Source organism: Archocentrus centrarchus, chromosome 14 (assembly GCF_007364275.1).
Source record: "Archocentrus centrarchus isolate MPI-CPG fArcCen1 chromosome 14, fArcCen1, whole genome shotgun sequence".
Taxonomy (NCBI): Eukaryota; Metazoa; Chordata; class Actinopteri; order Cichliformes; family Cichlidae; genus Archocentrus; species Archocentrus centrarchus.
The window spans coordinates 18,575,985-18,603,978 of NC_044359.1; the positions used below are offsets into that span (position 1 = coordinate 18,575,985).

The 27,994-nt window shown below is 39.6% G+C and overlaps 2 protein-coding genes across 2 annotated transcripts; both read left to right on the forward strand.

Moving 5' to 3' along the window:
• Positions 1-3,529: 3,529 nt before the first annotated feature.
• LOC115792704 (15-hydroxyprostaglandin dehydrogenase [NAD(+)]-like) lies at positions 3,530-6,741 on the forward strand. The gene is made up of 7 exons (XM_030747338.1): positions 3,530-3,662; positions 4,216-4,339; positions 4,653-4,759; positions 4,869-4,965; positions 5,234-5,310; positions 6,263-6,420; positions 6,521-6,741. The coding sequence occupies exons 1-7, from the start codon at positions 3,570-3,572 to the stop codon at positions 6,642-6,644; spliced, it is 780 nt and encodes a 259-aa protein (XP_030603198.1). The 5' UTR covers positions 3,530-3,569; the 3' UTR covers positions 6,645-6,741.
• Positions 6,742-13,061: 6,320 nt separating this feature from the next.
• LOC115792703 (15-hydroxyprostaglandin dehydrogenase [NAD(+)]-like) lies at positions 13,062-23,037 on the forward strand. Its single transcript, XM_030747336.1, has 7 exons — positions 13,062-13,240; positions 14,360-14,483; positions 15,103-15,209; positions 15,470-15,566; positions 15,660-15,736; positions 22,557-22,714; positions 22,864-23,037. The coding sequence occupies exons 1-7, from the start codon at positions 13,148-13,150 to the stop codon at positions 22,994-22,996; spliced, it is 789 nt and encodes a 262-aa protein (XP_030603196.1). The 5' UTR covers positions 13,062-13,147; the 3' UTR covers positions 22,997-23,037.
• Positions 23,038-27,994: the final 4,957 nt, after the last annotated feature.

Here is a 27,994-nt window from a genome sequence, read left to right on the forward strand (position 1 = left end):
CTTGACAGCTGGTACAGTGGTCTCTGGTTTGAAAGTCTTACCTTTACTTCTTCAAACATACTTCTTGTCATTGTGGCCAAATAACTCAATCTTTGTCTCATCTGACTATGAAACTTTCCTCCAGAAGGTATTTGGCTTGTCCGTGTGGGTAGCTGCAAATTTCATTTGAGCTAGAAGGTGTCGACTTTGGAGCAGGAGCTTCTTTCTTGGTCGGCACCCTCTCAGTCCACGGTGATAGAAAACTTGATGCTAGTGTTCCAGCAGTTTCCAGTTAATGGCAGGCTTGAGCCTTAGTACTTCCTAGTTTGTTTATGAACATCCTAATCAATTCCCTCTTATCTCTGAGTCTTCTTCCAGACTTTGGCAAAGTGGTGACACATCTAAATAACTTGTATTTATGTATGATTGTTTGAACGAATGATCTCAGAATCTGCAGTTTAGAAATGGCTCCAACAGACCTTCCCAACTTGTGTAAATCTTTAATTCTCTTTCGTAGATCTTCACTGAGATCTTTGGATTTTCCCAGTGTTGGTCTATCCAACGAGTGCTGGCAAAGAGAAACTACCAGCTGTCATCAAGAAGTTGATAGGCCTTGGCCTTGTAAAGTTAAAGGACGCTGTAAAACCTTCAGCTCATTTATTAAATTTAAGTGAGCGTATGTATATATTTGAGGCTGTATGTAGACTTTGAGACTGTGTGAATTAGAGAAAATCCAAGATAAATTCAAACTTATGCACCCTATTCCATTTTTTAAAAGTAATTAAAAAATGTGTGCTGTACAATAGTTAAAAAAGAACAGTTCAAAGAAACCATTAAAAGCCAAATGTTACCATGACATTCATGCCCACGATGAGTGGAACTACAACTGTAGTTATTTATACTTCTCTTAACCAGGAGGGTTTCTGGTGAGCTGCTGAGTTGTTCCCCAAAATTAATTGTTCAGTAAAATGTTAAATTTGAAATGCATATGGACTGAAACACTGTAGTCTTCAAATCATAATTTAAAGACAACATGAAGTAATCTTCATGACATTATATTTGCAGTTTAGGTACCAAAAGACAAGTATCAGCAGATAAACACAGTCCATCAGGAAATATTCAGATTGAGCTTCATAGGATTTGATTTCACAAGAATTCAGAGGAACTACTGCTTCTCAGAAGACTGGGGTCAAGGTCAAGGTCCCATTTGTCCTTTTAGAGGCCCTTTTCCATTATTGCAAGAATCACTGCTCCACCTAGAGTATTGTTCAGATTTTAGTGAAACGGGATTAATTTGTCCCAGATATGACGGTTTGCAAGCCTCGTTGACTTCTCAGTGGATTTTAATTTTCATTAGTTTGCATAATACAGCCAGCCAATGACAAGAAAACTTCCTTTGTGTGCTTCACATCTTACAATAACCTGTTAATTGTGATGAATCATGAGTCACAAAAGTATTCTTATATGTTGGGGTCATTAATGACTTCACTATAGGTCATTTTATTTGCTAAAATAGCTTGGTCACTTGAGGGTTAAACAATAAAAAGTTAATCATAAAAAATTCAGAGCATACCTCACTGATGCAGGGATGCATTTCCTCTGAGTTGCCATTCAGTTCAGGAAGACTGTTTAATCACATCACATTATTACTTGTGCTTCCCACCCTGCACAGCAATTACATGTGTAGCTAGTGCTACAAAACAAAGAAAAAAAAATCATGCAATTCACAAAACTGTTACTGACCTTTCTGTTTAATGGGCTGAACCAAAAAGAAAATATTTCAAGCGCTAAGCGTCATTATTTTCAGCATCATGCGCAACTTCTTTTCTGTTTCTAGCGGTTGTGACAGAAATCTTTGACCACACTCCCACACAGTGAGTTCTACAGTTACAGCAACATGCACAGTCTTGCCAAGTATGCTTAACAAAAGCCTTTAAGCAATAAGTGTCCTGAGCATGCATGCACACACACACACACACACACACACAGAAAAGCTAATATAAGGGAACGGGGAGCTTCAATGGTAAACACGTGCAATCAGCTCTTACTCTCTAAGTATGAGCCATACACTGTTTAGGTAGAATATACCTGCTTATACCTGCTTTCTCTGAATGTTGTAAAATTAACCCTCTGTCATGTGACATTTTACTTTTCAGGCACAGTGCAGAAGCTCTGTCTCTTGCATAGCGGTACAGGAAAAAGTAGCAAGGAAGTATCCAACATAATCCAGCTGAATTGGCCTAAAAACATAATCAATAACTCCTTGTGACCCCTCATAATAAGTTATGTATGTACTGGAAGGGTTTCCCAGACCCCTAAATAATGCAGACACCAGCAGTTACAACGGAAGAACAGCTCCTGTCAGTATTATGATGCTGTTAATTAAACTGCTAGTACCACTCCAATTTTCTGATATCAGAGCTTTCCTGTTCCACACTTGTTTGTTAATGTCAGTGTTAGTTCAAAATGCTGCTTGTGCTGCCTCACTGCACTGACTTGCTGTCAGATTTAGGACTGAATTTAACTTAATTCTATCTTAGGCCCACAATGAGTCTCAGGCTTTCAGCCTATGGTCTGCTAGAAGCTCAAGACTTTGGATGACCAGGCTTTAGTTGCACTGGAGCCTCTAAAGTCAGCATATAGAGTATTTGAGCATGCTCCCATTTACTTCACATCAGAGTGGGCACAGCTGTGTGGGTGGGGTGTGCCAAACCTGAGACCAGCTGATAGCACTGTTGCTCACACTCCCTGTACAAAAAACTTTCTACTGTTCAGATGAATGCATACTTCATTATGTGGATAAATGGCTGAGTGTAACAATCTCTATCATCCCATATGAGTTTTTTTTTTTTTTTTACTTTAAATTGGGCTACTCTCATTGAAAGTGTTTTTTTTTAACATTAGGTGAAAGTATTAAAAAAAAAAAAAAAAAAAAGAAGCAAAAAGTCAGATGTGTTTGATATTCTCGTTGACTTGTTCAGTCTTTGTAGAACTGATTATAAGAGCTCAGAGCTGGACCATCAAGCTGCACAGCTCCAGACTTCCATCTAGTGGCCACACACACACACCTCCACTAGTGCCTGTCAGGATTCAGAGATTTCTGAATCTCAGGTAAAAAAAATATATAAAAATAAAACACTAGTAAAATGCCCCAAACTTCTAAAATGTTTCAAGAGAGACACTTAACAGTGTCCTATCATATTTAATTTAGCTAAAAATATTTCAATTATTCATGTAGCCGTTATAAAGATATATTATTATATTATCATACTGAATTTGGTTGGTTCCAATTGTGTAAGTCTGAAAAATTGTTGTTATTGTCTGCAAAGAAAAAACACACTCATTGTTGTACTTGACTGGGCAACAACCATGTGGGCTATTTGTGATTAGACAAGCTTCAGTCACCAGGTGCACTCACTTACTCTGATTGCCCCTCCCTGACACATGTTTGACCCAGCTGGAAATTGTGTGGCTTCCTGATGACCAGTGACATATAAAACACACAACTTCTCTCAGTTTAATGTTTTCTTGTTTCCTTGCAGGCATACTTCAGCTGGCCATCTCCAGTATCTTCTTTCTGAACAGCTGAAATGGCTCTCAATGGTAAAACTGCAGTAGTGACTGGAGGAGCAATGGGAATAGGAAAAGCAATAGTGGAAATTCTTCTGCAAAATGGTGCCAAGGTAGAGTTGAAGCTCAAATATGGAACTCAGTCTTGTGGGTATTGGGTCATTTTTATACATGTCATAATTAATTTAATAAGTAATGAGCCAACAATTTTATAAAATAAGGAGCAGAGTGTTTATGGTCTGAAACATCATTAACTGTACCAGAGGAGTGCATAAGTGGTAGATAACTAAAGATATGATTTAAAATAAATACTCCAAATAGTTGATTTCTGTGAAAGCAAATACAGAGTAAGAGTCAGTATGAGTGAGCCTGCTGCACTGATTTCAACTGCATCCCTCTTTATTAATCTGTTAATCCTGCATTTGTATACAAAGTTGCATTAGCCCATCAAATTTTTTTTTAAACACACCAACAAAAAAAACCTCAGTGAATGAAATCAAAATGTAATGTTCTATATTCAGTAATTGTCACTGGAGTCCAGGAAAGTAATGGCTTCCTGACTTCTGCTTTAGGTTTACTGTAGCAAAGACTTCTCATGGAAAATATGCCTGTAAGAGTCTACAGCAGGATGTAGCCAACAGTCTACCAGCTGTGTTCTGTCTATAGGTAGCTATTCTGGACATGAATGAAACTATAGGACCTTGTTTGGTGGAAACCCTGACCAAAGAGCACGGACCAGACCGAGCAATGTTCCTGTTCTGCGACGTTGAATCAGAAGATGAGCTCAAAGGTAACAAGCATGCACAACAGTGTACATAGAGTGGGAGGGGAAAGTTGGACTGTGTGGGTCATCTGCTTTAGTTGCACTAGATGAGCCATTTATAAATTGGGGTTGCTGCAACAACTTTGCCTTGCGTACAAAACTTGAAAGGTGAAATCAAATTCCCAATAAAACAGTCAGTGACAAGAGGAGCCTTATGGTGGCTGTTGTGTTCAAAGCAGCTAATGAATTTGAATAACTGCATTTATTGCTGCAGGCTTAGAAATTGTCACATTACAAAGGTGGAAAATATTTAGGTGTGACTTTACTATCTTGTGTCAAGCTGCCTTTCAGAAAACTATAGAAACCTTTGGAGGAATTGACATCCTGTGCAACAATGCTGGAGTCTTCAATGAGGTGACATGGGAGAAAACAATCACCATAAACCTTGTAAGAAACTTGCATTAAGTTGCCTTATTTTCAATCTTCAGTACTGTGAATAAAAGTGGCTGCAAGTGTCCATGGATTTGTATTTGCTGTAAAATTAACTGTTTTGTAGATGGGCACTATTAAGGGAACTTATCTGGCTCTGGAGCACATGAACAAGCTGACCGGGGGCCATGGAGGGATCATCATCAATGTAGCATCCATGGCTGGTAAACTGACAGTGGACTCTTTACAACTAAAGGGGCGTCTTTTCTTGCACTTCTGGTGACACTTTATAAAGTGAACATTCTGCAGAGCTGAACTTGGTTCAAACAGTTATGACAGCATATAGCTTAAGGAGTTCATTATTGATCAACAATAGTTGAAACAGACTGGATTTGTAAGGAATATAGATGACAAGACTGTCAATGCCATTTCAAGTGCTTATTTAAAATTTAGTTAACCTTTAACCCTTTACACTGACTTATCATCCTACAGGTATTGGCCCTCTGTCTTGCTGTCCTGTCTATACAGCTACCAAGCACGGTGTGATTGGGTTTACTCGTTCATTTGCGGTAAGGAAGGCTTCCTTGTGGCACTGAAATGTACACAAGTCTGGCTAGTCAGTGTAAGGCTTATATTTGGGTAAACCTGGAATCACTGGTTAGTAATTGGCAGCTAGGACAATTGTGGCACTGAAAGTGTTACACTTTTTTTTTTTTTTTTTTTTTTTTTTTAAAACTGTTCATTTGGTACAGCCATTCAACTGCTTAACACATGTCTAATCAGCCGATCAAACTTGCTTGCATGTAGATGTAGTAAAGAGAACCTGCTGAACCTCAAACTGAGCATCAGAATGTTTGGATTAAGACTAGTCTGGGAAAAAATATCCAGTGAGCAACAGTTCTCGGGGGGGTGCCTTGTTGCAGGTCAGACTCCTTCAATAGGAAGGAAACAGTAACTCACAATCACTTGCTGCAACCAAGGTATACAAAGGAGCATCTTGGGACAAAGTACATTGACACTTGAAGCAGATTGGTATCAACAGGAAGCTGAGGCTACAATTGACATGGGCTCTGCAAGACTAGGCTTAAGCAATACTAGGATGGCATGGGTCCATCCTGCCTTGTAACATCAGTTCAGGCTGCTAGTGGCGTAATAGATTCTTGGCACACTTTGAGCCCCTTAGTACCAGCTAAATGTTGCTGTTGACCATATCATCCCTTATGAGCAATGTACCCATCTTCTGATGGCAAGGTCCGCAAGGCTCATTTCTTGGACGATGGCTTCAATGTACTCAAATGGCCTTCAGTCAGCAGATCTCATGGATATGCTGCTGAAACATCTGCAGCAACTGCTGTGATCATGCTAATATGGATCAAAGTCAGACATTTCCAGCACCTTATTGAATCAACGAAAGCAGTTCTCACAGTTCAGTAAAGGGGTCCAAGCTAGTACTGGTAAAATATAAAGTGCATGTAGACTCAATGTAAAGGAGGCTAACTATATTTTTTTTCCTCTTACTAGGCTGCCTCTGTAGCCTCAGGCTATGGTATACGGATCAATGCACTCTGCCCAGGTTTTGTTCAAACGGACCTCTTCTCTGCTATCCAGTCCAAACTGGGACAATTTTCTACCATGGCAGGTGCAACCCAGGAACTAATAGAAAAACTTGGCGTGTTAACGTGAGTCTTTGCTTATATTTAAAGCTGTACTAGACCTTAAGACATCTGTTAATGCTCAAATGTGTACTTGCATATTCATAATCACTATACTCTGATTCAGGGCTGCAGAGGTAGTCCAGTGCTTCCTTGAGCTGGTGACAGATGAGACCAAAAATGGAGAAGCCCTCCTGGTGCTCCCAAAAGAGAAGAAATATGTCAAATTTCCAGTATCGCCCACTGATTAACTTTCCATGATCATCATTCAAAAATGTCTTGCAGGCCTATATTGCAGAATTTAAACTGTGTATAGCAGGTACTTCAATAAAAGCTGAAAATGTGAAACTGTCTTTATTTGAGCTGTAGCATTATTAAATTGCAGGATTTCAGTTTAAGACACTGACAAAACATGCAACAGTAGAGGGGTGCCCCAATGCTCATTACCTTATAGAAAACGATGGCATTTTGGTTGAACCTAAACTTGTAGCATTGCAATAAATGTAGTGAATGCTACAGGGCTATTAAGTGTTGAACAGTAATTTCAGTTTTTGGTTGAAATGGTGAGGGGAAATTAACTTTGAGCAAAAATAAAAATCCTTACCTACTTGACGACAGTTTACTACTTATAGATTATCCAGGCCATAGAAATCTGACGTACTCTGCTACTAGAATACAATGCAAATTGGGTACTTCATGGATGTTATATAGCCTGTACGTCATATCAGAATCTTTCTCCTATAAGGGCCCCTTTCAAGAAAAGTGCAGAGGTGTCTAAATGTGAAACTTTGAGGTCCACTTGTGACTCTTAAACTGCCACCGCAACTCTAATTTTCTGAGATCAGAGCTTTCCTGTGCAATTTATTCCCCATTTGTAAAAACAAGCTTTAACATTACAAAGTCCAAACTGCTGGTGCTGCCTCATTGCACGGGCTTGCTGTCAGATTCAGTTGCAGTTAACCTATTCTTCCTTAGGCCTGCTAGGCCACTCACTCAGGATTTCAGTCTATGGCCTTCTAGAAGCTCAAGACTTTGGAGGACCAGATTTTAGGTGTCCTGGAGACTAGGGATCAGCGTGACTCATGAGAATCTGTCAATGCTTTCTTGCCTCATAACTTTTAAATAAACCTGTCTTGGCAGCTTTAGCAAGCAGAATCACTCTGAATGCTGTTGTGCTAAATGTAGATTAGCTGAAGAGAAGTGAGCTTTTATCCATATACTGTATAACAGTGTCAGCTCCCTTGCTATGTGTGCCATTGCTCTGCTCATTGTTTTGGTCCAGTTATCTGAGCAAAAGGTTTCTTGTACCCAGATTCCCTGGAGCTTGAGGTGTTACGAGACCTTACTGTCGAAGTTGGGGCTGTGGGGTGGACCCAGATGCAGGACAGACTTAAACTTAAACTGCTTTATTTGCAGATTAAAATAATACAAAACCCTGAAATCTCAACCTAGGCACAAACACTCATGAAGCCTGGGAGAAGGAAAAACCAAAAGTACTAAACTAGGAAACAGTTAGGGGGCAAACAAAGACGATGCTGCAACCAGGAACAAAATATCAAAAACAGGAATTCGAACAAGGGAACAGACACAGACCTTACACTTTACACCCGTAAACACAAGGAACTAGAGAATCAAAACATAACCAAAATCCCAGAATAGACAAAATAAAGCCAAAACAAAACACACAGGGTCAAACGGACCCCGGACAATGACATGTATTTCCTTGTCTGGACCAGAGCACAGATTCCTGTGCCACTGGAAGACTGTTGCAAACTGTTTGCCCTGAGCACTCTAAACTTTCAACTTTTTTTCCGGAGTTCTTCCTTTTGCGTCCACCTGTCCACCGGCCATGATAACTACACCTGAACACCCTACATCCATCAAATAATGCAAAATTAATGAATTTTTCTAAACGGAAATAAAATTCCCCACTTCAGCTAATGTCCCAGCTATGGGGCCTGACAAACCACAAATGAAAATACTTTGGCACTGCAAAGGATCACATGAGGTTTGAAGGCATTGCAGTCATCATATTCACTGTAAAAAAGTCTGGTCTCAGTACTGAGAATCAGATATTACCCGCAGTCTGCTGTGAAAGGGAAGTTGTCAAAACAGTTAATCAAAATAAAGGAAGCTAGTCTGCCCTCACACGTATGCCAAGAAAATGGATTGTGTAAAAGATTACAAGTGGACTAACTTAAAGGCCACAACTGAAACCAAGAAAAGGAACAGGAAGAGTCACGAAACCAGAATATTTAATCAGAAATAAATACAATGTAGAAAATTGCATGAAACTGCAGTGTTTCATGTGTGGCCCCTGAGCCCCCATAAAGTATGAAAAGTGACACCATGCAAGAGCTTAAAACAAAAACTTTTGCATTAAAGTCACAAAGTTGTGAAAACATCGTCACCATGAGGTATGGATATCTATGAAGGTCTGCATTCTCTCTTGAACAATGTCCATAGTCCTGACTAAAACTTCCTTTGTGCATACAATGCTCCTCTGCACATCGCTGAGAGTTGAATTAGGCGAGAATACACTTTGTAGACTTGGTGAAACAACTGTTACGTCTTCATTTCCAAGAGCTGTTGTAGCTTCTACTCCAACAGGTTCAGTACCAGTGTCATTTGACATATTAAGTTCCAAATGTCCTGGAACATAGTTTGTTCATTTATCAGCATTTTAAATGGGCTTTCTCGAGATGTTTTGCCTACGAGTTTAGATTGTGATATCTTCTTTAGCGGTAGTTCTGTCTTAGGCCAGCACTACTGAGATCAGCAAACTGAGAGTCATTTGAATCTGATAAGACATGAAAGGCCCTGAGATGCCGAATAAGGTCAGTCCTTCATCTCCAAGTGGAAGAGCAAAGGAGTTTTTAAATGAGCTGAAAAAATGTATTGATAAATTAATAGAGATTATAGCATCAATGAGTTATTTACCAGGAGTGGCATGCCAATGAATGGTGGATACTGATGAAATGTGTCAGCCAGTTCTAACAGTCGTAATTGTGTGTTGTCTCTTTAGAACAGTCTAAGCTTTTGTTGGTGATGTCACAAGTGTGTGCCACCGCTCCTCTATAGAGAGCTTGGGAGAAACGTTTTGGCAAATGGATGCGCGGACCTCTATTTTTCTAACTCTTAGTAATGTCACGGGTTGTGTGAACACTGCTATTTCATGTATGATAATGCAGCAGCCATTCAACCGGGCTTTATAAGGTTGGTGAAGAATATGTTTATTAAAGGACAACACTGTGGAATTCCTAGTACCAGTGTGGTTGTGCGTTTTTGACTGTCTGCTAAGTATGTCTGCCGCCTCCTCTTCACCACCAAACACAACCCAAGTGTCACACAGTGTTGGAGACTGTTGTTATCCATGTTCTTTGATGTGGGTAGGTCTTGTCCATAGCATGCCTGATTGTTGAGAATTTTTGAGGTGAGCTTCATTCTCTTAGCCAGGGTGACCCACTCACTGACATCTTCATGCGTGTTTGTCATAATCAGAGTTACAGTGCCTTCTGACATGCTCTTCCAGCAATATCTTCTCTGGCTTTCCTACACCTTCCTTTGAATGTTTTGTAGTTTCATTTTAATAAAGCCACTGTGCAAGTCTGGATCCTAGTAGTGTCCCTTGGCATAGTTCAAAGGTAGAAAGTGCGAATGAGGCATCACTCGTTATAGTACAGTGCATCAGGAAGCAAAATAGTTTGAGCTGTATGAAGCTCAATGTTAAAAACCGTAAGTCTGTGGTGCAAAAATGGTCAGCATACAGGATTTTACTGCAGGGCTTACAGCACTATTATTGAAAGTTACATGCCTGACTGAAAATCACCTCTGAAGCCTATGCGGTAATCACAATCCTTGTGGATGTGTAGTTACATTTCTCAAGAGGTGCAAATCAGGTCACGTTCTATGTTACAGCAAAAGATTCAGAGGGGATTTTCGGTTACGTACGTAGGACCTATGCAGAACTCTAATTCAGGCCTTATTAGAGCGATAGAGCTATAATTATTTTTTTTGCATATAAACCTTTTTTTTTTTTTTTTTGATGACGTGCCTGGCCGTATTATCAATGGAATACACACACATTCGGCTTACTGGGGTTTCTCTGAATTGGACCGGGAGATACCTGGCTTGTCGTTGCAATTCAGGAAGTCTAGGCAGCTGTCTGGCCTTGGTAAGGCTGCTTATGACGGGAACGCGGGAAGGGTACAGACTCAAACTCAGACTCTGTATATCTGGAGCTGTTTCGGAGGGGTAAGATCTTGGAGATGTACGTATCTGTTTCTGCACGGCAAAGGAACGAACCAAGAAGATTCGGATGAATTGGATTTTTCGCCACAGAGAGGTGCCAGTAAGACTGAAGGCTGTCAACAATTTAATCAGTACAGTCTGTACCAAAACAAGTCGTAGAATCAGGAATTTGGCTCCCTGGACTGCCACTTATCAAATTGTCTCCGGGATGTTTGTAAACAGATGCTCCACGCCCCCGCTGTCCTGTCTTCTTCTGACCTGTGTTGGACTGATCTCCCTGACCTAGCCGCTGATGAACTCTACATCTTATCAGAACTGTTAGCTGAGGAGGGAGTTTGAGTCAGCCCCACAGTAGCCCGACCCCCCCCTCTCGCCTCCGCTGGCTCCCCTGTCCATCCCTCCCCACCCTAGTGCTCCCATGCTATATGTTTCTGCTCTGTCGCAGAGGTTTTTGTAACCTTATACTGTGTATGTGCATATGTATACAAAGTATGAGATGATTTTTTTCCTCACTCATCCCTATATGTTTTCACTATTGTTTCTGTCTTTTTAATGGCAGCGCCTCCAGAAGGGGGGCAGCATGGCCACAGTTCACCTATCTCCCCATGTTTGTTCTGCTTGTCTTCTTGGATGGGTGTTCTGTTAACTGTAATTTCCCCATTGTGGGATCAATAAAGTATCATCATCATCATCATAAGAGTTATACTTACATTACATGCAAGTGTCCCAGAACGCCATTTCCTTCCACTACTGGGTTTGCTGAAATTAGTAAAAAGCGCACACAACGAAAACATTATAATCCAGATGGTTTACTGCAAATTGCTGTGAAATAATAATACTATGCAGCAATCTAGCACAAGAAAAAAATCCTGAGTCTCATATTGACAACGGGCAGAGTGCGCAGGTACGCATCTGCTTGCTAATTGCAATGACAGAAGAGTGAACAGGTGAAATTCTCAGTCCGGCGCAAGACGACCTCAGCATGGTCAACCGCTGGCTAGAACCCTTGAGATGCATAAGAAATAGCCGAAACTAGTGAAAAACAAGTATATTAAATGGCTAGCCTTAGCTGATCAAATATGCTAACCAGTTTCTGCGAACCTCACAAACGCATTTACATACTAAACATGTCAAACGTGCATGTAGCACCGCATGATGACATGTATAGAAAAATTATTTAAAAAATTGTTAAAATTTAGCTTCATTAGTTATGCTTAAATAGTTGTAACCTAAAGGTTGGCAGCTTGTACAAAATGCTGCAGCACGGGGTATTGACTGGAACACGTAAGAGGGAACACATCACTCCAGTTTTATCTTCTCTGCACTGGCTTCCTGTTTATTTTAGAGTTCATTTTAAAATTCATTTATTTGTTTTTAAGTCCTTAAATGGCCTTGCACCACCCTACCTCGCAGAGTTGCTGCATCTACACTCCCCCTCCCGCCCGCTTAGATCTGCTGACCAACTGCTGTTGGTCGTACCGAGGACTAAGCGGAGGCTCAGGGGGGACAGAGCATTTGCCGTGGCAGCTCCCAGGTTGTGGAACGCTCTGCCTATGCACATCAAACAGGCCTCTTCACTAGCTATTTTTAAATCTTCTCTTAAGACCCACCTTTTTCACCAGGCGTTCAAACAAGCTTGAGATGTTTGTATCGCAGTGTATTTATTTCTTATGTATCTATTTGTTTTTTAGTCTAATTTTATCCTGACTTTTGATTGTGTATTTTATTTTTATTTTATTGTTGCTCTTTTATTTTTATGTTATTGATGCTCTTATTTATTTTTATATTTTATTGATGCTCTTATTTCTGGGTGTTGACTTTTACGTTTGTCTTTTGTTGTTTTTATTCTTCCATGTTCAGCGCTTTGGTCAGTGCTTACTGTTTTAAAGTGCTCTATAAATAAATTGGCTTGGCTTGGCTAAAGCTAACATTAGACTCAGGAGTCAAGATGAAAACATGTCTAACCAAAAAATTGAGCTTCACAACAACAAATACAATCCCTGTGTCATTTTACCTTATTTTGGCAAATGTAATTTTAAGTATAAATACATTTAACTTAGTTTTCCTTCCTTGTAGAAACTGCAGTGACAGCTACCGTGGATCCATTTTCAAAATAATTTAAAAAAAGAAAAATAGGCGGGCAAGTAGGAGTTGAAGAAGCAATGTGATTGGTCAGTGGTTTAACACACAATATGCGTGTCCCAGCATTTAGACCACTCAGCACATACTTCGTAGAAAACACACCGCAACGTGTGTCTGCTTGGGAATAACAGTTAAACTTGACTCGCTGAACAACAAGTCTGTTCAAAGAGTGTAAACCGGTGTACACACTTAATCTGATTTCCTCCACCCACTCAGACTCTCTCTGACGCGCAGCTTCAAGTTGCCACATAGGGGGCGGCGACAGATAAAAAGCCACCAACTTCTCTCAGTTTGACATTCTCCCATTCTCTTCTTCACGGGGATACGAAAGCCTCCTGTCTCTTCTTACTAAACAGCTGAAATGGCCCTGAACGGTAAAACTGCGGTTGTGACCGGAGCGGCGATGGGAATAGGGAAAGCAATAACGGAGATTTTTCTGAAAAACGGTGCCAAGGTAGAGTTTAAGCTCGGATCCGGATTTTTTTTTTTTTTTTCTGTGTGCGTATATGATTAACTTACAGACTGCGGTGTTACACAGTGGAAATTAATGGGTGACTTTTGTCCACTGGTTTAAAAGTCAGCATGAATTTTAAACACTTCTTCTTATTAATCTAATCCCAACTGTACACAAAGATGCAGTACAAGCTGATTGTCCAATTTTTCCTACATCAGCTAAATGCACAAACTCAAGAAAAACTTGAGTTTGTTTAATGCTGTGCCTTTAGTTGCTGTTCATTTTAAGCAGTGGCTGCCTGCTATGGAGATGGACTGGTGGTGGTGCTGTGGGGATATGGAGATAATCTTAATTAGTTTTTAATGCTACCAGGCTGAGTATTACTTCACTAAAAACAATCTTGGATCCTTATTTATTGTTACTGATTTTTAAAAATTTTAAAAGTGTAAATGTGCAGTGTCTTGGGGGCAAAGCTGAAACTCAGATTCTTTATGAAAGCTTACTGCAGGTCTGTTGAATTAGTTGCATACCGAACAAACTGACAGCCGAGTATCAGTGTGTTCTTATGGACGGTGTTACATCATGGCAACTTTATTGATCCTGTGATTTCTGTCCCCTGGTTTAAAAGTCAGCACAGTCTGTGCAGATATTAAATAAATCCTCCCCCAGTGAGCTTGTTGTACTTTCATGGGGAGCATTAATAAGTACCTTGGAAAAAGCAAACTCTTTGGAAAGTTGTTGGCATCATACCAAAAAGGTGGCAGGTGAAACTATACCCTTGTCTAACAATGTGAAATCTTAGCTTGAATGTGGAAATCCACCTGCTGCATCTGCTTTTGTGTTAACAACACATTTGTTAAGTGGTTGTGATCATGTGCTTTTATTTCCTGAAGGAAGTGTGTGTGTGTGTGTGTGTGTGTGTGTGTGTGTGTGTGTGTGTGTGTGTGTGTGTGTGTGTGTGTGTGTGTGTGTGTGTGTGTGTGTGTGTGTGAAAAGTGGGAGGAATAATGAGTTTTAGAGAGAAAATAAAACCAGAAATGCGTGGGGGTTTATGTTTTTTTAAATAGCCTAGTTGTGTACCTAACAAACTGACACGGGATCTTTCCTTCCTGTGAACAGGTCGCCCTCCTGGATGTGAATAAAGCTGCAGGAGAGAGTTTAATGGAAGTCCTGAGAAAACAGTACGGACCAGACCAAATGCTGTTCCTGCTCTGCAACGTCGAATCAGATGAGCAGTTTAAAGGTAACTCACGCAAACTTAGGGAAAAACAAATTATGAATGGCGGCTGTACTGAAAAGGAGGAAACATCTGGTCAGTGCCTCTTACTGAAGTAAACAACTGTAAAAACACATGAAGCTAATCAGTTGGTGAGTTCAGTGTTTGTTCCAGTCACCAGATGTTCACCAGATGGAAACAGAGATTTTGTTGAAAATCTGCACTCTAGACTCAAAACTCAAAACTTTATATCCAGCGGAAGAGAGACAGCAGAAAGAAGTCACTGAGGTCAGAAAAAACTGTGGGTACAAGGAAGAGAAGAAAAGCACACCAAGATTGTAATATACTAACAACTACATTGAGTTTATTTTGTTTCGAAGGAACAGCTGAGTCAGATTATTTCCTGTGGGAAGATGTGGGAAAATCAAGATTTCCTAGCATTGTTTAGGATGGAACATTTAGATATAAAAAGACTGCAGGTCAGTGTATCATTATGACATCTCAAGTTTCCATATAACCTATCATAACCTGAATAACTGTCTCAGGGTTGCAGGGTTATCAGCAACCGTAACCCTATTAGTGGTAGGAGGCAAAGGTCAGTGCAGTTGTGAAATGAGTCTGTAAACTGCTCCTTTCTCCTCTCCAGCTGCCTTTCAGAAAACCGTAGAAACCTTTGGAGGAATCGACATCTTGTGCAACAATGCTGGCATCTTGAATGAGACCACCTGGGAGAATATGGTCTCCATAAACCTCGTAAGAAACAGAAAGCACAACAAACATATTTGCTGCATCTCAAATTGATTAATCGCAGCTCTAATCAGGAATATTTTCAGACAGTCTGAAGAATTTATTTGGCATCCTGACAGTCGGTCTAACTTTAGCCGGTTTGGGTTACATTATTCTTCCTGTTATTCATTTCACTACATTTTGTATATAGATGATTTCATGCAAGTGTTCACAGAGAGAAGATTGCTGGTGTATAAACTGACACTAAACTAAAGTCTGTGTTGTAGATGGGTGCTATTAGGGGGACTTACTTGGGTCTGGAGCACATGAGCAAGTTGAGTGGAGGTCGAGGAGGGGTCATCCTCAACACAGCATCTATGGCAGGTAAATGCTGTTAAATGAAAACTAGAGACATCACAGACAAGATTTTTGAGTTAAGTTTAAACTTTACAATGACTGATACAACCCTTCCTGCAGGTCTTGGCCCTTTGCCTATCTGTCCTGTCTATACAGCTACCAAGCACGGACTGATCGGGTTTACTCGAGCCATTGCGGTAAGGAAGGCTAATTGAAGCCACTAGCCTGGTGCAGTTTCTGGTTTCTGGTGCAGCCTGTCATCACATCAAAGTGATGGAGTTGATCAAAAATATAATCATGGTGGAGAATAATCATTCTGTATCATATAGTTAGAGAGGGGTAGCTAAGTTCTGTTAGCTTGTCTTGTGAGTTGAAGTCGTTGCTGTGATAGTCACACCACCACAAACAGCCCTCAACTATCAGGTACGATCAACATCACACATGAAAGACATGCAGCGGTGAGCAAACAAATGCAAAAATGCTGAGACGCAGAGTTAATTGACAAGAATAGAGCCGTTTATTTGTAGGCTGTCTCTAAAAAAAGAAGCCTGGAAACAAGATACCTGAGAATCAAAATTCAAGAAACACACAAAGCAGACAAGTGGGCAGAAGACAATACCACACAACAAAGGAGCAGTGAAAAAAAAAAAACACGTCTAGGACCTGAGGATTAACGAGGGGAGTGGATACAGCTGGAACTAATCAAGGCCGAAGGACAGAAGTCGACTACAAACAAGACATAAGACAAAGCTGCCAAAATAAAACAGGAAGTCACTGACTGATACTTAGATAAGAGCTAACACGCTCACTAAAACTTGACATAGAAAGACATAAGGGGGAAGGCTATGAAAATAACACAAGGGATAATACAAAATAAACCCTATCCAGAATACTAATGGAAAATAAACAGGAATTAGAAATGAGAACTAAGATTCTGAAAATATAAACAAAAAACAAATCAAGAAGCACTCCAAGAGTGCAAACCTCCGCCACGGCAGCTCATTCTCTGGGCAGTATTTATTGTTAAGGGAATAGTATTATATTTTGTATATATTCATTTTGTTTTTTCTTCTTTTTAAACGTGCTTTAAGAAGTTTGCAATGCAGTAAAAATCAGATAAGGGTGACAGGTGTTTACTTTGATTACGCAAACATCATGTAGGAGTAGGGAATGGATAATGGGTATTCATTTGTAAATAACTGGCCATGAATAACTTGAGCTTATATAACATTATACTACAGTATATTTCTAACTAACTAGGAAGTTCATTCTCTTAACAATACTTTCTTTAAAGATATAATGCATTTTGGGGGTCAGCCTGAAAGGCAGATGTGAAATGTCAAAGTAAGGTCAGAGGTCAAATGTAACATGATATTTGGATGTAAACTATAATGCGATTATTAACAATCCCCATATACCAGTATGATTGGCTAAATGTTGCAAATACATTTTATGAAAGTTTGACCTTGAAAAAGAGGTCAGAGAGCCAAAGTAATGTGATATTTAGAATCCCCATATATAATTCCCTATACAATATAGTTTTAAATAACTCTATTGTCATGGTCCTGGGTCTGTGACCCTTGTTTCTTAGTTTATGGTCTTTTGTAGTTATGTTACTGTTTTGTTTTGTTTTGTTATATTGTTTCATGTGTTCTCCTTATGCATTCCTAGTTAGTTCCCATTCCTTTACACCTTAGTTCTCCCTGTGGTCTGTCCTGAAGTGTTTCCCCTCTGTGTGGAATTTATTTTGTTTATTTTTCACAGTGTCTGTCTCCCTGTCTTGTGTTTAGTCTGCATCCTCTTTCTGTGATGTCAAGTTTGCATTTGTGTATCAGTCTTCTCACTTCCTGTTTTATTTTGACATCCCCTGTCCCTTGTGTTTTACTTCCCCGAGTCTCCTTAGTGTCATTCTGTTCACCTGTTTGCCTCAGCTGTTTCCACTCACCTCTCGTTCCCTCTGTTTACCGTATTTTTCGGGCTATAAGGCGCACTTAAAATCCTTAATTTTTCTCAGAAATCGGCAGTGCGCCTTATAATCCGGTGTGACTTATGTATGAATTCTTCTTGCGCTTACTGACCTTGAACCAATTTTATGTGGTACACTGCGCTCAAAAATCTGTCAAAATGTTTTAGTGCGACTTTGTTGAGGGACACTTAACAAATATCGACATTTTCCAGAGCGTACAAAGCGTACGACAGGGTGGAGAGGGGTAACACCGACCGTACGCTTTTCAAATAGTTAGAAAATGTCGGTCGGTCTGTGTAATTTGAGGTCTGCCGTCTGACCGCCGATGGTCGAGGCATCCACACCACTGCACCATTCCGTGGTCCGCAGCGTTAAAGCCTCAGGTCTGGCAGATCAGTTCAAAGGCCTCATTGAATTCTCTAAAATAGGCCATCATCGATTCACAAAACGACTTTTATTAATTAAAGGGTTGCTGTGTGACACACCCAGAACAAAACAGTAATAACGAGACTGACTCGGATAATGACGAGAGGGAACCCGGCATGCTTGATGCCGAAATCACCCAACTGTTCAACTCAGACACTGAAGATGAGGAATTTGATGAATTTACAGAAGATGAATGATTGAAAATGTGAGGGTATTTTTCTGTATTTGTTACAGCTGAACAATATTCTGAGTTATTGTGAGTTAGTTGATTAAAGTTCAACTTACCTGACGCTTTTGTTTCGTTCTACATATGTTTTACCATGCGCCTTATAACCCAGTGCGCCTTATGTATGAAAATAGACCGTTCATTGATACTGCACCTTATGATGCGGTGCGCCTTATGTATGAAAATAGACCCGTTCATTGATACTGCACCTTATGATGCGGTGTGCCTTATGGTCCGCAAAATACGGTATTTATTCTCTCAGTTTTCCCCTTGTCAGATGTCAGTCTTGTTGTCTTGTGGCTGTGTTGTCCCCGTGCTTGCCGGTGTTACACCAAATTCTGCGACCCATCATATTCTGCGACCACAGGGGACGATAGCGTACATCCCTCTGCATGTACGTGCTGAATACCAGCGAGAAGGAGACTATTTACGTAAACTGCAACATTTATTTATCGTTTACCAATTTATTGAAGGGTGGGTAGTAGTGGGTTTATGTATTTCAAACGATAGAATAAAAGCATTCAATGCAACAGTCCGTCCAGCTGTGTTCAATGTCAAATAAAAAAAACGCATTTCCTTCGTCAATGCGAACGAAATAATATTCTGTAAGGTTTACAATCTCCTGTTTTGGTGCTTACGCAGTTTACGTAAATAGTCTCCTTCTCGCTGGTATTCAGCACGTACATGCAGAGGGATGTACGCTATCGCCCCCTGTGGTCGCAGAATATGACGGGTCGCAGAATTTGGTGTAACACCGGCACTCTGGTATTCCTGTCAGGGGCGCAGTGAAGGAGGACCCAAGTGCAGACACAGACGGAGGCAAGACTATAGAGGGTTATGCAATTTATTGTCACCAGGGACACCATAAACAACGAGATGGCTCTCAGAGATTCCCGTAACACTGAACTCGAACACTTAAACTGTGAGAAGGGGTGCAACCACCGAGGGGTCGGTCTAGACGGAGGGAGAGGGAGAGATACGTTAGGGACTGTAGTTAGCATAACATAAATGGACATGGGGGGGAAGGTAGCAGAGGAGTAGGCTTACGTGGGGAGCAATATGACAGAGTCCTGAGGGGAGGCAGATGGCAGGAGCGGTGTGCTGTTTTCTTCAGGAGGGCGGGCAGGCAGGCAGACTAGGGGACGAGATGACTTCCCAAGCATTAGCAGACACTCTGGCAAGGACAGGAGACCAGAGCAGATCCTTAAATAGTGCCCCGATGAAAGGATTCACAACAGGTGTGCAGAGCCTCCGCACGGCAGCCTCCAGCCCCGCCCAAACGAGGAGAAGAAAACAGTCTGCCAACCCCCTGAAATGAAAGAACAAACAAAAACAAAAACACAGCCGACAGCACACCGATCCATGACACTTCCTTAGTTGTTTCTCCAGTGTGGGCTTCTTTTTGGTTTAATTTTGTCCTCTATGTTTGCTTCCAAAGTAAAGACTAATTTTTTTTGTTCATTTTGAACTGCCTACTCATGTGTCCTGCTTTTGGGTCCTGTCCTCCTTCACGGGCCACATGGCCTGCATTCACGCACCATGACATATATATTACATTATTATCACTTTGACCTTCAGATCAATCTACTGACCTTGAAGAAGAGGTCAGAGGTCATATGACATTTGTAAAATCTTTATACAGTACTTTCTATATGTTGACAATACACACATTTGTAAGAATCATAGTTTCAAAGTTAAGGCTTTTTTTTTTTTCTTTTTTTTTTCTCTCTCCCAATTTTCAACCAATAAATCATCATGCTGACCTTGAATACCTTGGTATTCAAGGTTTTAATCAGTTTTAATGGATTGTTTACATGACCCCACTCTGGACCCCTTCAAAGTTTTATAAGAATTCATTCAAACCTTTTTGTGCTATCGTACAGACAGAATGACGCATGCATGCAATTGCTACCAAAACCACAACCTCCTTGGTGGAGGTAATGAGAACAAAACAGGACACAAAGTAAAAAAAAAAACCAAGAATTCGAGGTTTGAATTTAATTTCATTTTTATTTAAGTATTTATTTATGGATTTCTTTTATTTAACTTAAATATTTATGCACAGAGCTTGTGCACTCTTGCTGTAAATAACCAAGTTTCTTCTATGGTTTGCTGTCCATATCCTTGGTAGCCATTTTGGTCCTTTTTCACCTTCCCCTCCTCATCCTCCCCATTGCCAGAATGAGCAAAAGCTAAATAAACACATCCATCACCATATAAGTGACTACCTACAAAGCTTTTTTTTTTTTTTTTTTTCTTTTTTTAAAATTAAGAACCAGTGTTGTGATACTTTGAAATGCTGTTTCACCAGCCAGAAGTGCACAGGCTTCCTCTAAATGCCTTGGTTACCACACAGCACCCTGTTTAGTCACCACTGGTCTAACATACAATGTAGATTAATGCTACTTGATGTTCATGTTGCTAAAGTTTCAGTTGTGCAACACTAGCTTTCAGTTGTGTCTCTCTGGCTGTTTCTGAAATTGAGCATCATGCACATCCTTGTACAGAAAACATTTCAGCTATGTTTGTTTTTTTTTTTTCTTTTAATTTTTTGGCCACAGCAGCTTTTATCAACAGTGGAAAGTGACGGGAAATTGGTAGGAGAGATATGGGAGAAGACATGTGGGAAATGGCGACATGCCAGGACTCGAACCTGCGCCGCACGCATCACCACGTAGTATATGTGTGTGGTTGCTTGCTCAACTGCTGTTTTTTTTTTTAGTCCTCCATCTGATAGAACACAGTTATGTGTTTATCATTAGAGTGACTGCAGACGTCTGTTTATGAAAGATGTTATGGTTATGTACAGTCAGAGCCGTAACGATTTGGACAATAAAAGCTTTGTAACTTTGCTTCTGTACACTATCACAGTGGATTTTAAATCAAACAATCCAGATGTGATTGAAGTGCAGACTTTCCACTTTAATTCAGAGGGTTTAACAAAGATATTGTGTTAATTGTTTAGGAATTACAGGCATTTTTATAGACAGTCCTCCATTTTCAGAGACTAAGACGTGACTGGACACTGTACCCTGATTATCCCATGACAAATGAAGCAGATAAGAGATCTGGAGATTGCAAGTGTTGAACTTGCTTTTCCACACAAAGTCTCAATATGAGGTCCAAATAGATGTTGACGCAAGTGAAGGAGAACATCATTAGGTAGAAAAACAAAAATAAACCTAGTAGAGAGACAACAAAAACTTTCAAAGTGGCAAAATCAACAATCTGGTAAATTCTTCAAAAAAAGAATGAATGTACTGTCCAACTCGGTGACACCAAAAGGCCTAAAAGACCACAGAAGACAACTAAAGTAGATGATAGTTAAGAAAAACAACTTCAAAGCATCTAATTAAGTCAAAAACACTTGAGTAGGCATATGATTTTGAAAGAAAACCTCTAAAAGAGCCTGCCAGAAATTCTTTGGACAGATGAAACCAAAGTAACTTGTAACAGAATGATGGGAAGAGGAACAATATGGAGGGGGAGAGAAACGGCTCATGATCTGAAGCATAACACGTCATCTGTCAAACATGAAACTGCTGTGGAACTGGATCACTAGTGTTCATTGATGATGTGTCTGCTGATCGAAGTAGCAGGATGAACTGTGAAGTGTACAGGGCTGTACTCTCTGCTCAGATTCAGCCTAATACTGCAAAACAGATCAGACGGCGCTTCATAGTGCAAATGGATAATGAACCAAAGTGCGCTGCAAAAGGCGCCAAAGAGTTTTTCAAGTCAGTCACCTGCTCTCAACCCAACATAGCATAATTTATTAAGTACAAAACTGAATGCAGAAAGACACACCCCCCCTCCCCTTTAAAAGAAAAAAAAATAAAACCAAAAAAAAAAAAAAAAAAGAGACAGCAACTGAAAATGGCTGTAGTGAAGGCCCGGAAGAAGCACAGCATTTGGTGGTGTCCTTGGGCTCTAGACTTCAGGCAGTCACTGAGTGCAAAGGATATTTCCTCAAGTACTGAACAGTCCTTATATTTAAAATAACATTAGTTTGTATCATTATTATTTTTGAGCCTCTAAAAATGAGGGACTGTACATAAAAATGTTTAATTCTTGAACAGTGAATGTGGAATTTTTGATTACATGGTTCAAACTCCACTGTGGTGTGAATAGAGGCAAAATTGCCAAAAGGGTGTTTCCAAAAACCTGCATGTACATGTTCACTCAATGCAGAGTTATGAATCGACATGTACATGCACTGTGTGTAGCCGCAACCTGCTTTTGTTTTTTGATTGTGTTTTTTTTTTTATTTTTCATTTTAATTGTGCAACTAGTCTTTGGCTACTGGGCTCTGAACACTTCAAAAAATACAAATGCTATGCTTTCTGTGTATTCACAGTGTAACTCAAGAAGGCTAATTCTGTGTATTTTATTTTACTAGGCTGCCTCTGAAGCATCAGGCTATGGCATACGAGTCAACGCCCTTTGCCCAAGTTTTGTTCAAACTGATCTTTTCTCCAACATCCCATCCAAACTGGGACGATTCACCCACCTGGCAAATGCAGCCGATCAACTGGTAGAAAGGTTTGGGGTATTAAAGTGAGTATTTTTTTTTTGTGTGTTTGTTTTGTTACAGTTGTCATAAATTTTCCAACATTTACATTTTGTTTCTGTGCTCCACCTCTATAACGTCATATAATAATGTTTACATGCGTATTGATTGATGCTGCCGTACCTCTTTGATTCAGTGTAACCGAGGTAGCGGAGGGCGTCCTTGAGCTGGTGACAGATGAAGCCAAAAATGGAGAGGCCCTCATGGTGCAACTGACAGGAAGGACTTATGCAACTTTCCCATCATTAAGTAGCAGCAATAAACCATGAAACAGTTATGTCAATATCTGATATCATTCCTTAAGTATATAGCAGATACTTGAATTAAAAAAAAAAAAAAAAAAAACTTGACTATTGTTTGTTGTGTTATTTTAAACTACTGCAATCGACAAAAGAGCTGATGAAAGCAGAAAAAAGTAATGTAGGAGACCGAAACTGCGTGTTGCTCTTATGGTCCTGATGTTAAGTGTGTTTGTCATTGCAAAAGGGAGAAAGCGCTGTATCTCAGCAGTTAAGCAAAGTGATGTATTGAGCTATTAAGTAACCCGAATACATGAAAGTACAAAACGAATGGAGAGGGCTCTGCGGGGGAATGAGAAGGAAGATGCTGAAGAACACAAAGGAGCTAAAGACAAACTAAGAGAACAGAACATGGAAGCCAAGCAGGAGAGCAAAAAGAGAACAAGTGAAGAGCTGTCAACAAGTTTTCAGTCTGCCGACACCAGGATCAGGTATTCCCAGTTGGTGCTGACACACATACCCTGCACACCTGGTATCTGAACCATATCTAAATTAAAGTTAAGAACAGAGGGGTCATGACAGTTATGTATAAATATACTCTATATTGCCAAAAGTATTCACTCATCCATGCAATCATTGAATTCGGGTGCTCCAATCACTTCCATGGCCACAGATGTATAAACCAAGCATCTAGGCATGCAGACTGCTTCTACAAACATTTGTGAAAGAATGGGTCGCTCTCAGGAGCTCAGTGAATTCCAGTGTGGTACCGTGATAGGAAGCCACCTGTGCAACAAGTCCAGTTGTGAAATTTCACTAGTAAATATTCCACAGTCAACTGTTAGTGGGATTATAACAAAGTGGAAGCAATTGGGAACCACAGCAACTCAGCCATGAAGTTGTAGGCCACATAAAATCACAGAGTGGGGTCAGCGGATGCTGAGGTGCAGAGGTTACCAACTTTCTGCAGTCAATCACTACAGACCTCCAAACTTAATGTGGCCTTCAGATTAGCTGAGGAACAGTGCGTAGAAAGCTTCATGGACTGGGTTTCCATGGGCTAGCAGCTGCATCCAAGTCTTACATCACCAAGTGCAAAGTAAAGCATTGGATACAGAAGTGTAGTAGTGCTCCCAACTTTGTGGGAACAGTTTGGGGATGTCCCCTTCCTATTCCAACATGGCTGCATGCCACTGCACAAAGCAAGGTCCATAAAGATGTGGATGAGCGAGTTTGGTGTGGAAGAAATTGACTGGCCTGTACGGAGTCTTCATTTAGTGCAAAGTCAGCTGTCAATATGCCAGATGAGAAGCATCCATGTCCATGGAGGAGGCTGTGAAACTTTCTGAAAGTCCCATACAGGCTGATGAATCAGTGAACCTCACTTTTAAGACAGCGATACTGAGGTAAGTTGTTGATATCCTGAACTTTTATGTTGGTAAGTGCTGCTGTTTTTGCTAAATATGAGCAATTTAGTGTATTATGCATATTATGAAAGACAACTATTATTAATTGTATTCCAAGTGTAAGACATCTTCAAACCAAGTATGAAAGGTTTCAGTCAGTCAGCCATAGCTTAACAAAATACATCAAGGCCATCTAAGAGGAGGATAGATCCTTGATTCCAGTGGTCAGTTAGATCATTCTTAATTATCTTATTTTTTTATGTACTATGTATTAAAATTGTGTGTGTAATTTGGCTAACTGGGACTGGCAACTATTACAGTTTGTACTGAATCTCTTAGCATTTTCCAGATCACAGGTGAGGTTTAGCCTCATGCTAAAGAAACATATTTTAAGAAACTACAAGATTTCACATTTCATTTCCTAATTTTAAACATTTTCCAGTAGCAAATATATTTCTCGCTAATAATGAAGAAATCATTGTGTGTTATTTGCATTTCTATATATGGGTGCAGACCCGCTGATTAAAAGAGGAAACAACGCTGTTATATTGAACAGATACTTTTCTTTCTTCAGTACACACATTTGGATGTAAGCTTTATTAATATTTCTTTTAAATTTATAACAAAGGTGTTATGCATCATGAATGTTAGTAGAAATCTTAAACAAAGGTTTTTCTACAGTCACAGCAAAAGAACTTATTCCAGAACTTCCTTATTTCTCGCAATTGGTGGTGGTGATTTAACGATTTATCTGTCACAAAAACTGCCACTAGGTCAATGAGGAAAAGGTGGGAAAGGTCACATATTTCTTTATGCTGGGGCACTTCACGAGGGCTTCTCCATTCTTTGTCTCGTCTGTCACTAGCTCGAGGACACATTCAACTACCTCAGACGCACTGAAATGAAAAATATATATGGTGAGTTAACAGAATAAGGGTGTAAACAAGTACGCAAACTTTACTGAGCTATCCTCCCTTCTCACGTTTTTTTGGGGAAGGTGGGGAAGAGACAAGAACAGGAATAAGTTGAGCCAACAGGTATTAAAATTAAACATCCTTGGGTTTTTTTGTTAGCATGTCGCAACAAAAGTGCTATTTCGGCAAACAATTTTTGCCCACTTTTCTTTGTAGAGTGTTTTAATTCAGCCACGCTGGAGAGTTTTCCAGCACGAACAGCCTGTTTAAAATTTTTAATTTTAATTTTTAATTTTATTTACTTGGGACAATGCACATTAATAAAACAATCAATACTTAGTACAGATTGTAAATGAGCCAGATTATAGCATATTTGCTAATTTGCATCTGTAGTCCCTAGGCAGAAGGACAAACAACAGAAAACGTCATGAGTATACAATAGTAGTAAAAGACAACACATTGACAAACATTAAAACAATATACAAATGGAAAAAGAAAAAAGGAGAAAAAAAAAAAAAAAATTTGTGAAAGTGCGAACATGTCTGGGAACTTTTAATGAACTGCTTAAGGTGCTTTTTAAAAGTACTGTAAGTGGAGCATTCTCTGATGTTAGTCGGTACAGTATTCCAGAAATGACCCCCTCTGACTGACAGAACCGTTTGTCCAAAGGTTGTTTTTCTACGGGGGATCTCAAGGTCTCCTCTGGAAGAGGCTCTGGTGCCAAAACCTCGGTCAGTTCTTGATTTAATGTATGTTGAAAGTGGAACTGGAGCTAGTCCATGAAGAACTTTATAGATCAAGCAGCTATTTTTAAATGTAATAAAATTTTCAAAATTGAGCATATTGTATTTTTCCAAAATATTACACTGATGATATGATAAGGGCTTTTGATCAAGGATTTTTATAGCCTTTTTAAATAATATTTCTATTGGTTTTAAGAACGTATCTCCAGTGAGTGACCAAGATGTAATGCAATAATCTATATGTGATAATATCATTGAATGTAGAAAAACCTTAGCTGAAATAATTGTCATTGATGGTCTAATTTGTTTGAAGTTATTTAAATTAAATTTAATTATGCTTGCTGTAAGTTTTATATGTTTTTTAAAAGACAGTGTGGGATCCAGTGTGACTCCAAGGTACCTGAAATCCTGCACAAGATCAAGCTCTTCGCCCCCCAGGAACACACTAGACCGCTCCAGTTTTATAGGTTTTTTTGTAAACATCATTGTAACTGTTTTTTTCTTATTCAGCAGTAAGGAGGACTGAAGGAGCCAGTGTTGTATATTCTCCAAGGCTAATGTGAGGATTGAAGATGCTTCCTGTGGACTTTTGGCAGGTGTAAAAATAACAGCATCATCAGCCTACATTTGGAAGTGGACACTTTTACACACATTTGGCAAATCATTTATATACAAAGAAAACAGAACTGGTCCCAAAATAGAGCCCTGGGGAACCCCTGCTGGACAGTCAAGGTATGACAACATTGTGCCCCTGACAGACACAGACTGTCTCCTGTTGGATAAATAAGATTGAAACCAAGCTAATGCATCTTCGGCAAAGTTAAAATAAGTCAGTTTGGACAGAAGGACCTGATGGTCCACTGTATCAAATGCCTTCTTTAAATCTAGAAAGACTGCACCAACACAGGTGGTTTTATCGAGCAGGGATTTCACTGTTTCTATAAGGACACAATTTGCCGTCTCTGTGGAATGATGCTGGCGAAACCCGAACTGCATGGGGTGCAGAAGAGAATGGTGGCTGAGATGTTTGTTCAGCAGCTTGGCAATCCATTTTTCTGCAACCTTAGAAACAACAGGGAGGATGCTAATGGGACGATAGTTAGAAATATTTGATTTGTCTCCTGATTTAAAAATTGGTGAGACTATGGCAGCCTTCCAACTTGCTGGGACTGTTGCCATTCTGATGGATAAATTTATCAGATGTGTTATTGGACAAACCAGTGCATCTTTGTGTGTTTTTAAAAAGTGTGTGTCAAGCCCATATGCATCTTTAGTTTTTGAAGCCCTCGTTGATTGAATTATACTAGCGACTTCCATATCTGTAATTTGATCTAATCTAAAAAGAGGCTGTCCAGAGTCATTAGAATTGCAAACTATCTCTGACTGACTAAACATATGTCTTATTTCATCAATAGACTTAATGAAAAAGTTATTGAACTCAGTTGCTAATTCTTTTGGATTAATCAACAACTTGTTATTAACTTTTATTTCCAATCTATCATTGATCATTTTATGTTCCTTACCTATCAGTTTATTTATGTTTTGCCATATGATTTTGACATTTCCATTAGCACCTTTGATTACATCCAGAAAGAAATTTGCTTTGGCTTTACGTAATGCATTAGTAGTTTTATTCCTCATGGAAGTAAATCTTTGCCTATCAACAGTCAACCCAGTTTTCAAAGAGGTTTTAAGCAAAATGTCTCTTTCTTTCATAAGTTTTTTACAGTAGTTATTTAGCCATGGCAGTTGTTTTTTCCTTATATTTTCTTTTCCTCTTTTAAGAAAAGGTTCCATAAGTTCTGTGATTTTTGAATTAAATATTTGAGAGTTGAGTTCAATATTATCTTCCAAAAACAATTCGGGCCAATTTACTTCGTTTATAATATCTTCAAGATTTGAATGTGAATGTTTTGGAATAAATTTATGATGATTATTAAAATTAGCGGTATTGAATCGTTTTTT